Raw genomic sequence first — 9,610 nt, 5'->3', positions numbered from 1 at the left:
AACACCATTTTACTCAGGTTCCTCATAGCAAATCTGGGAGTGGAGTCTGTGTGTGTGGCATCTTCATTATCTTTGTTTATGGATGAGGAAACTAAATTTCCAGAGGTTTCCCTCTCCATCTCAAAATCCCAGGCCCAACAGAGTCCTCTGAGAGGGGCAGAGAACCTTTTAGCTCCACCCTGGAGAAGTCTGTGGGTACCAGGGGCAGACCCGCTGGTCCTTCAGTCCAGGGACCAGGGACAGTGGGGGTGAAATGGGTTTCAGGATCCAAATCTAAATGAAGGAACAATAATGAATTCCTTCTGGGCATTTTCAGTGTGAGTTACAGTTGGCTGCCATGTGAATCATTAACTCACAGAATACACAAAACAACCCTAGTAGGTAGGTAGACCCTAATAAGAGCATTTTACAGATGGAACAATTGAGGCTTAGAGAGATTAAGTTGCTCATAACTGGCAGAGCCAAGATGTGAACCCAGGCAATTTGACTCCAGAGTCTACAGCTGACCCTCTATACTGAGGCTCACTAGTTTATTTATTTATAATCCCACAACCATCTACTTGAAGATATCATATTCTTAAGCTTGGGAGCAGGAGAGACAGAAAAAAAGCACTTTCTTACAAGGAGAACTGGGGTTCTGGACAGACTAAATAGCAGAGGGACAAGATGGGAGGTGAGGGTGTGGTGAGGAGGGTGAGGATTGGGGAGAATTTGATCCTTGTCCTGAGGTTCTGGAGCCCTGGGATCTTCATTTAAGTCTGCCACTGACTCACTGTGTGATGCTAAGCAAAGCCCTACCATCTCTGGGTCCGAGTTTCACCATCATACCAGGAGGAGGGTGGACTGACTTTTGAGAGCCCCAAGGATGCCATGGGGGCTACATGTGAGGTGGTTGCTGGGAGGATGGAACTGGCCAACCAAATTGGGGTGGGGGGAGACAAGTTATACTTTCATCTGAGTTTAAATAGCAGGTTTAGGAAAAAAGGTCTGAAGGAGGAGACCTTTAAAAATGGGGAGGCTCTTAGGTTCTTTGTGCCCTCAGGGACTCTGAAACCTCTCACAGTGGAGCATCTTTTCAACTCCTCCTGCTTTATTCAGGCTCACGCCCACCCCTAAAGCGGTAAGATGTGGGACTTCCCATTCCCTGCGGGAACTGCCAAAGGTGAGGAAGGGGTGTCCCTGGGGGAGGGGCTGCCTCTACTCCCTGGTGGTGGGAGGAGACTGGTCCAGGCTGATCCAGCAAAGGCCTCAGTTTTAGAGGCACTGACAGGTATTCAAATCCAAGCGGGGCCACTTCCATGCTCAGTGATCTTGGGCCAGTTGTTTGGTTTCTCTGAAGCTCCTCTTCTGTAAAGGAAAACAGTACCTGTCTTGTGAAATTGCTGCGGGGACAACAGTGTGCAGAGCATACACTAGGCACACTCAATGAATGGGGCTGCTATAATTATTCTTCCCCGGGCCGGGATCCTGGCGCCGGACAGCAGACAGGTCTATATTTAGCCTGGAAGGGGTGGGGGCGCTAGGAGACAAAGCACAGCTACCAACCCAGGCGCCCAGAGGGCGGAGCCGATGAATGACCGGCCCGCCCTCCTTTTCCACGGGGTCACCTTGGCTGGGGTGGCGGCTGCAGCCTCCCTCTAATCTAATGTGCAGGTCCCCAGCAACCATTCGACCCCTCTACACAGCTTCCACGTCCCCAAAACGAGATCTGGGGAGGCGGCTGCTGAAGCCTGAGAGTAGGAGGTATTCAGCTCACTGGCTACTTAGAAAGCTTTCCCTTCCCCAGGCCAAGACCCCGCCCCGAGAGAGGGGCTTCATTGGGGTGGGGCGCTGAGGTGAGCCTGACCCCAGGCTGAAGCCTCGTCTGGTCCCTCCTCCCTCGGCGGGGCAGATGAGTGTTGGACTGCAAATAGCCCAGTGGAATCAGTGAGTCACGGAGGCTGGAAATACCGCTCCCCTTTTCCCCTCCCCTCCTTGTGTTCAAGCCCAAAGCACTGGGCAGCACCTTCCGGTGTGCTAGGTGTGGGTATCTCCCTAGAGAGGTGCCCCGAACCAGCCAGGTTCCAGCTGGCTCTGTCTCTGAGCTGTGGGTGTGCAACTCAGCCCCTTTGGGCCTCAGAGCCCCCATCTAGTACAAGATAGGCTTCAAGAGGGGACCTGGTGCAGCCTGTTCATCTTCCTGTCCCATTGCCTGAATAATGAATAAAAGCAATGTTGGAGAAGTTGCTGCAAGCTTTTCCTTTTGAAATAATACCCAGGTGGATTTGGGAAATCACAAGGAAACCACATTTTGGTGAAATCACAAGGGGACACCCACATTTTTGTGAAGTCTTGAGCTTTAACTTGAGCTCCCACCAGCACCCCAAAATTTGAGGGTGCCACTCTGTTCATGGAAGATGTATCTTCTCATCCTGAGGTTCTCCATTTGGCTGTTCTAGCCCCATCCCAAGTTTGAGGACCTGAGGCAGGTGGTCGTCCAAAGCCTGTGATTCTGCCATTATCCAAGAAGCCCAGTACCAATACCCTGCCCTGCCCCCATTCTCCTCCAAAGGCCCCAAATGGCAGGGGTGAGGGACCACCTGTACAGAACTCCAACCTAAGAGGCAAAAAGGACAGAGCCTGATGCTGCCTCTTGGTTGTAAACCTAATTAACCTTCCCCGGCTTCCTGGTGTGGGTTAATGGGCTGGACTGCAAGGTCGATGGTTCAAGCTCACCAGCTGCTCCTCAGAAATCCTATTCAAGGTCAGTATGACTCAATGGCCCTTAACAACAACAATTGCTCAACTACTTCCTGCAGTGAAAGTAGGAAATGGAGCCTGGGTCACTGGGAACAGTGGGGATCCTGAGGTTAAGGATGATGGAGGTTTCTGTCTTAGATCCAGGACTGGGAGGAAACTGGTGTGGCCTCTTCCTAAGATTCCCCACTCCTCCATCCCTTAGCAGGAAGATGTGGGGGCAGACTGAAGGGAAATACTCCCCAGTGCACATAGATGGAGAGCAACTTCTGATGTCCTGGGTTCAAAATCAACCTTCAGTGAGAAAGCCAGAAAGACAGGTACTCAACCACTCAAGAGACTGTTTCCTTCTTGATAAAATGGAGATTGTAAAGCTGAATTTGACTTCAACCAATGGACACAGCTTGGTATTTGAAGGACAATGGATGGGGGTGTATGTGTGTTCAGTATTTACACACCAAGTCTATAAAGTCATAGATTGACGAAGGGGAAGGATGGGGGAGGCACCTGGTCAGTGAGAAAGGGTAGCAAGAAGCTAGGTCCAACCTTTAAAATGGAAAGTCCCATTTATAGTTTCTTCTACCCTCTGTCTGGTGATCCAGTGGAGCAGACATGGGGGGGGGGCGGTGAGGGCGGAGGACCAGTCCCACCCTCACCCCAGTAGGTAACAGACAGCAGGAGCTACACACATTTTAGCATGAACCAGCTGTATTGGAAAAACCCCATCTATATACAGACACTATGTGGCCATGCCCTGGCACAGTTGGTTGGCTGGGGAATGGACCCCAGGGGCTTGGGAGTACCAGGGTGAGCAGGCAGTCTGCCAGCTGGTTTGGGGCTTGGAGAGCAGGAGAAGGAAGGTTCACCTTCACAGCTGTCTGGTTTGGCCTCCCCATGCCCTCGGGCAGCTTCACTTGAGATGGGCACCTCTAAGCTCTATCTCCACCTCTCCCCTCCCTTTGGCCAAGGAGTCATAGATCCTGGGACCCCTTGCCCCTGCCCTGCAGAGACTCTATAAATCAAAGGATGTGTCTGTCTGTCCCGCAGATTATTTACCCAGAGGTCTTGCCTGACCCTCCTCCCCGCAAAGTGGCTTCTCTGGGATCCCTCTTTCCCTATCCCAACCCTTCTATTATGGATTAAACGAAGAGAGTCATATCTGGAACCTGGGGGCTCTAGGTGAGGCAAGGGGGTCCCATGCCTGCCTTGGGCAGAGTAGAAGGCCCTAATTTGGGGGGATGACCCACCTGGGGCCAGGAAGGTGTCAGAGCCTGGAAGGTGGGCTGATATGGGGAGGGGGTTGTGGTGGAGAGGAAGACTTGTCTGGCAGGCCAGTGGGGAGGCCAGTGGAGGGCCCTCAGATTTTTATCTCTGTCCGGAAAGTCTGCTGGACATGCTCTGTGTGCGGGTGGCGCCGAGCTCGGATAGTGAGGCTACCGTCTTCCCTCAGAGCCGAGGTCACCGACGTGGGATCCACATCCTCAGGCAGCTGGCACTTGTGGGCGAAGGTGTTCATGACTGTGCCATCGGCCGCCAGCTGGGGAAGGGAGGTAGGTCAGGGCAGGATGTCCCCACCCCTGTCCTGGGTTTCTCAAGCCTTACAGCCTCTTTAGAGGTCCCTTCTCAGCTCAGCCCAGCCCTCACAGGCAGAGAGGCTCTGCTTGCAGGGGTAGAGACTACTCAGAGGGGCTGGTCAGGGTAGAGATGGACACAGACCACAGCCTAAGCAAGCAGAGGCACGGAGGCGCTCAGATGAACTCAGATAGCTCCAAGCGGTAGGCAAGGGGCTTGGTGAGGGAGGGGCTCAGTGTCAGTGGCTGGGAATCGGGGGCCTCTGAACGATGCAGGAGAGGATGACAAAGATGAAAGCTGTATCCTCTGGAACACCCAGACACATTGAGTGTCCCCCATCATGGGCTGGGCTAATGGCCCCTCCCCCACAGTTTGGCCAGCACATAGTGTCCAGAGGAGTTTGAGGCGGCTGAGTCACTGCAGGGGGTGGCAGAGCTGGCACGTGCTGCCTGGTGATGTTGGTGCCCACAGTCCTTGGCTCCCCTGGCCCAGGACTCCAGCCTTGCTCTCTTTGCTCTCACTGGAGGAAGCCAGGCCCTGGGGATCAGGAGGGAGTCTTTGGCAGATCCTCCTCCCACTGAGTACCTGTGGCCCTTCACTTGGGCAACATCTCTGGTCAGGCCTGGTCACACCCTCCTCCTGGCTAGAAGCCCCAGACTCAGAGACCCTAGTGACCCAGTGACCCTGGACCCCGTTGGTGGGGGAGGGAATATAGGTTTTAAAGCCAGCCTTGGGCTGGATTCAGCGGTCCCAGAATGGGGCTGAGCTTCTGGCCCCAGGAGGAATGAGAGTTTGAAGCTCTGGCAGGGGGAACTTCCTCTCTGTACCCCTGCCTCCCACCCCCCAGGAGTTGTTCTTCCTCACCACCCCAATCTCCCTCCTCTCGCCTGCACCTCAGACCTCGGTTCTTATGGGTATGAAGAAAGCACAGTGGGGACGTTGAGAGCAGAGGGTACACTAGGCAGCCCATAAGGAGCTAGGAGTTCAGAGTCTAGGTTCAGGATGGGGTGGAGGCCAGGCTCACCTTTTCAGCCCGAACTTCGATGTGGTTGTTAGAGGTGGTGACAATGATGTCTTCAGGTGAGAAGTCACTCACATCTACTGCAAACTCATAGGCATCTCCAAGGGTCTTGATGTTCCCTGGCCCCCCAGGACGGGCTGTGGGCAAGGCTGCTGTGAGCTGGACGTCGGGGGAGGGCTTGCTTCCTGAACCTGGGTTTCCCGGCTTGGCCTCCTCTTCAACTGTTGCCCCTAATGCCCTCTGTGCCCCTCTCACCTCTTACAGCCCACCTTTTCCTTCAGAGGGATGGAGCCTCACCCCAACATGACTCAGGCAGGCCACTCCAGGCCTGGAGGCTGGGGGGTGCCTCCTACCCTTTAACCCCACCCAGTCTCTCAGGGTTTCAGCTAGGACCCGGTCACAATTACAGCAACACCTGGCCATTGGAGCCATGTATGAGCCCAGGGTCACAGCTGTCTTGGAGTCCCATCTGTGTTCACAGCAACATCTGTCCTAGTGGCCACATGGCTCTGCCCACATTCGATGGAGCCTTAGAGAATTATGCCCCCTACCTGTGTGTCGGCCCTTCCATCAGAGTCCCCAGCACTTGCCTGGGAAGGCCAGGGGCTCCGAGTGGGGCCGCATGAAGCTGCCGAAATCCTCAGAAAACATGCTCAGGGCCTTCTCCATGGGTGGGTCTTGGGCTGGGAGGGCACGGGAGGCCGAAGAGGAAGAAGAGGAGGAGGAGGAAGAGGAGTGGAAGCTTCTCTCCGCTCTGAAGGTGGAGGAGGTCCTGTGGCTCATCCACGGGTAAGTGGCCGGCCCTGTCCAGACGGGCAGGGGGTGCTCAGGGAGGGATGTGGGCAGCAGGACTCTGGGGGAGCTTGCCGGAGCCCGACTGCTGGCTCTTTATAAGGCCCGACTGCCCCTGGGCTCCAGGCCAGCCCCTTGTCTATTAGCTAAATTTAGGCCTCTCTGTGGCCCGGAGGGGGCTGGAACGCTTCTTCACCGAGACAGCCCTGCTGACAGGCAATGCACACAGGCCGCCCACCGGCTGAGCTCACCGCTGGGCTGGCCCGGCATTCCAGGCTGCTAACACCAGCCCAGGGGCCTCTGCACCACTGGGGGTGGGGGTGGGGAGCTAGATTCTGTCCTCTTGCACTCTGACCCCCAGGCCTGCCTTCCAACCTGTGTGCTTGGTGGATTGCAGTTCTCCAAGGGGTTAGCCTCTGCCTTCCATCATCCCGTGGCTGTGTCTCCCCCATGAGACTCTGGTTACCCAAGAGAATTGTGCCTCCTCTGTCAGACTATAAGCTTTTTGAGAACAGGGCTTTATTTCCTGTCCCCTCTCCTCGGAAGTTTCAGTCCTTGGTGAGGGGAGGGGATCTGGGTGGTGGGGATCTTGACCTCTGCTGGACCCAGCGTGAGGTGAGGGACTGTTCCCCTCAAGGCAGATGATGTTTACTGCCCATCTCTTAGGAAAGTCTGCAGCAGCCCTGGGGGGCTGTGTGTGTGGGGGTAGAATGTGCAGCTGTCCCCCTGCCAGCTCCCATGGGGACCGGATTCCATGCTTGCTGTCTCCCTTCTGACTTGGAGGGAACATTTAGGGGCCAGAGAGGAGGGAGCTGGCAGTATGAGGCAAGGTTGGGGGTTGTCTTAAAGATCTAGAATGTTGTACACCCAGGACACTGTCTGCTTGACCTTCATCTCAGAGGGGATACCTGAGACTGTGGCAGGTGGGACTCAAGTTAGTGGAAAAAAGGTTTCTGGACCACAATATTCTCACTCTGACTTCTGCATGTCCTTGAGCTCTAGCTCCTGGCTGTGCTTTTTATCAGCATGGTCTCATCTGATGGCCGCACAGCTTGGGAAGACAGAGGCACGGTTTCCATTTATAAACAGAGAAATGGGGCTTCCTAGAAACTGAGGGACTTGCATAGGTCTCACGGGCAGAGTTAGGATTCAAACCCAGAGGTGTCCAAACTCAAGCTTTGGACATGGAGTATCTTCTGGAGGCTGGGGTGACTTGAATATATATGTATGGGGATGTGTATGGATGATGCTTAGGTGGTTCTCTCCATCTACCACCTGCTCAACAGAACCCGGGGGGAATCAATAAGAGAACTTAGGCCATTTTATCCTGACTGAGTGACCTCCTGCTCTCCTCTCCAAATCCTGCCCTTGCTTCTCAGATTAGTTCAAGGCCTTCCTCCTCCGTGGAGGCCCCTTGGATTGTTCCTGCTACCCAGGGAACCCCTGCCCAGAAGCCCACCCCCAGGCCTGGTAGTGTGACACAGACTTCCTGGGTTCTATGATTTCCTGGCTGTGTCTTCTCTCCCCTTATCACACTAGGAATTCCTCAGAGACAGGGGTTAGTCGGTCTCCCCATTACACTGGGGGCTCCTAAAAGTGGAGACTGTCCCTCTTCCCTCCAGCACCCGGAGTCCAGTATTATTGTTGCGGGGGTGCTGTGTTAGCAGGGTTAATTGCTGAGGCTACTGGTACATGAGGCTAGGAGTCCTGGTGTGGCTCTGTGGGATAAAGCACTGGACCACAAGGTTAGTGGTTCAAACTCATCAGACACTCCTTGGAAACCCTATAGGGTTGCTATGAGTTGGCAATTAATAACAGAGGTACAAAAACTTGGAACAGGGCAGGGTACAAGGCATAGGCTGAGCTGCATGCAGGGCAAGGTGGTGGCAGGAGCAAGAGGGGTCTGTCACCTCCACTAGAGGTTGGACTGGCCTGTGTCACCCATCTGACTAAGGGGGTTCTAGTCTGGCTTTCAGGCAGTTTCCCCCCAGCACTTAGGTGCCCAGAAAGAGGGTGGGGTGCCCAGAAGGCAGCCACTCGCCAGGGAAACAGGAGCCAGTGGCTAAATGCAGACACACTGTCATGGTGCTGAGGGCCTGAGTCACAGCTCCTGGATGTCAGATCCCATTACCCACCCCCACCCACCAGTCCTCCCCCTTCTCCATCCCTGAGGCTGCACATAAAAAGGAGTCTCCGGGTTCAAAAGGTCGTTAAGGCCATTCCCTTGTCTCCCTTCAAATCACAGGAAGCTGAAGAAGTTTTGGAGAGATCCCACTCCATTGGTTCTTCCCAAACCTTCCAGGGCATCCCAGCTGCCTGCGGGGAGGAGCTTTTAACAAACATAGACTCTCCACTCCCACCCCTACCCCCTGCGCCTTGAAATTCTGATGGAAAGGACTTGGGGGGAGGACCAGGGGCTGGTTTCCATCAGCTCCCACACAGCAAGTTCATTGGCCAGAGTTTGGATATCTATTGAACGTCTACTATGTGCCAGGGACTATTTTAGGCTCTGGGGACTAGGGCAGCTCTAGACCCCTTCCCCCATGGCTCCCAGGGTCCCCACATTGGACAGAAGAGGAACTAAAGTTCTGAGAGGGCCAAGGATCAGTCAGGGGAGGAAGAGCAGCTCTGTCTCCCAGCTTGCTCTCCCCCTGCTGAGCTATCTCCTCTCCAGTTGCTGAGTGCTTCACATGGAAAGGAGGGATATTGGGGAAATGGCTCTGAGAGAGGCTTGTCCTGAGCCCCAGGCCCCCTGGAAGCCATCTTCTCAGTCTCCTGGTGCTCACAGGGCCGGGGAGTGAGGATGTGGGTATGGAGTGCCGGCAGGCTCACTGATGCTAGTTGCAGGATTGTGGACTGCCTAAAGTCAGAGGCTGGGGTTTGGGATGTCAACAAGGCAGCCAGTTATCCTGTTACTATAAACAGCCATCAGGTTGGGCCACCAGGGCAAGGGTGGGCCTAGGTCCACCCAGATAAGAAAGCCCTCCGTCCATACCTACCCCACCCCCAACACACACACATGCGCACATACTCCTATTTTAAATTGATGACTTGGCCTGGCATCTAGGGGCTGGGGGTGGCTCAGGTTCCCAGATTTTCACAAGTCATTAAAAGGTCATCATAATTCCCAGAGAAGGGATCTGTCTTGGAGGGAAGGGGCAGGCAATGAATCTCTTGCCCAAGTCTCCCAAGTGTGGCATCAGACACTAATCCTCTGCTTTGTACCTAAACCATTACCCTGAAGATTAAGCCACAGGAGTTTGGGGAGAAAATCCTCATCGTTCAGATGAGTTCAACCTCTGTTACATGACCTCTGATGAGAAACAGTACCTCTCTGATTCTCCAGTTACCATTTGCAGAATAGTGATGCTATCCCCAACTCACAATGGTGAAGCAAATGTAAAGTGTCTGGCATGGAACTGGCAACATGTTTTTGTTCCCTTGATATGTCCCTTTGATGCCCATGCTCCCACCCTCTGTTGGGGTGGG

General features: G+C 54.3%; 1 protein-coding gene across 1 annotated transcript; it reads right to left on the bottom strand.

The window, feature by feature from the left end:
• Positions 1-4,093: 4,093 nt before the first annotated feature.
• On the bottom strand, positions 4,094-6,112 carry HSPB7 (heat shock 27kDa protein family, member 7 (cardiovascular)). The gene is made up of 3 exons (XM_006866354.1): positions 5,920-6,112; positions 5,333-5,466; positions 4,094-4,273 (listed from the first exon to the last, which is right to left on the bottom strand). The coding sequence occupies exons 1-3, from the start codon at positions 6,110-6,112 to the stop codon at positions 4,094-4,096; spliced, it is 507 nt and encodes a 168-aa protein (XP_006866416.1).
• Between the last annotated feature and the right edge of the window lie 3,498 nt (positions 6,113-9,610).

This window comes from Chrysochloris asiatica, unplaced genomic scaffold, assembly GCF_000296735.1.
Source record: "Chrysochloris asiatica unplaced genomic scaffold, ChrAsi1.0 scaffold00090, whole genome shotgun sequence".
Classification (NCBI taxonomy): Eukaryota; Metazoa; Chordata; class Mammalia; order Afrosoricida; family Chrysochloridae; genus Chrysochloris; species Chrysochloris asiatica.
The sequence above is the reverse complement of the archived record's forward strand: the minus strand, read 5'-3'. Positions and strand labels throughout refer to the sequence as shown.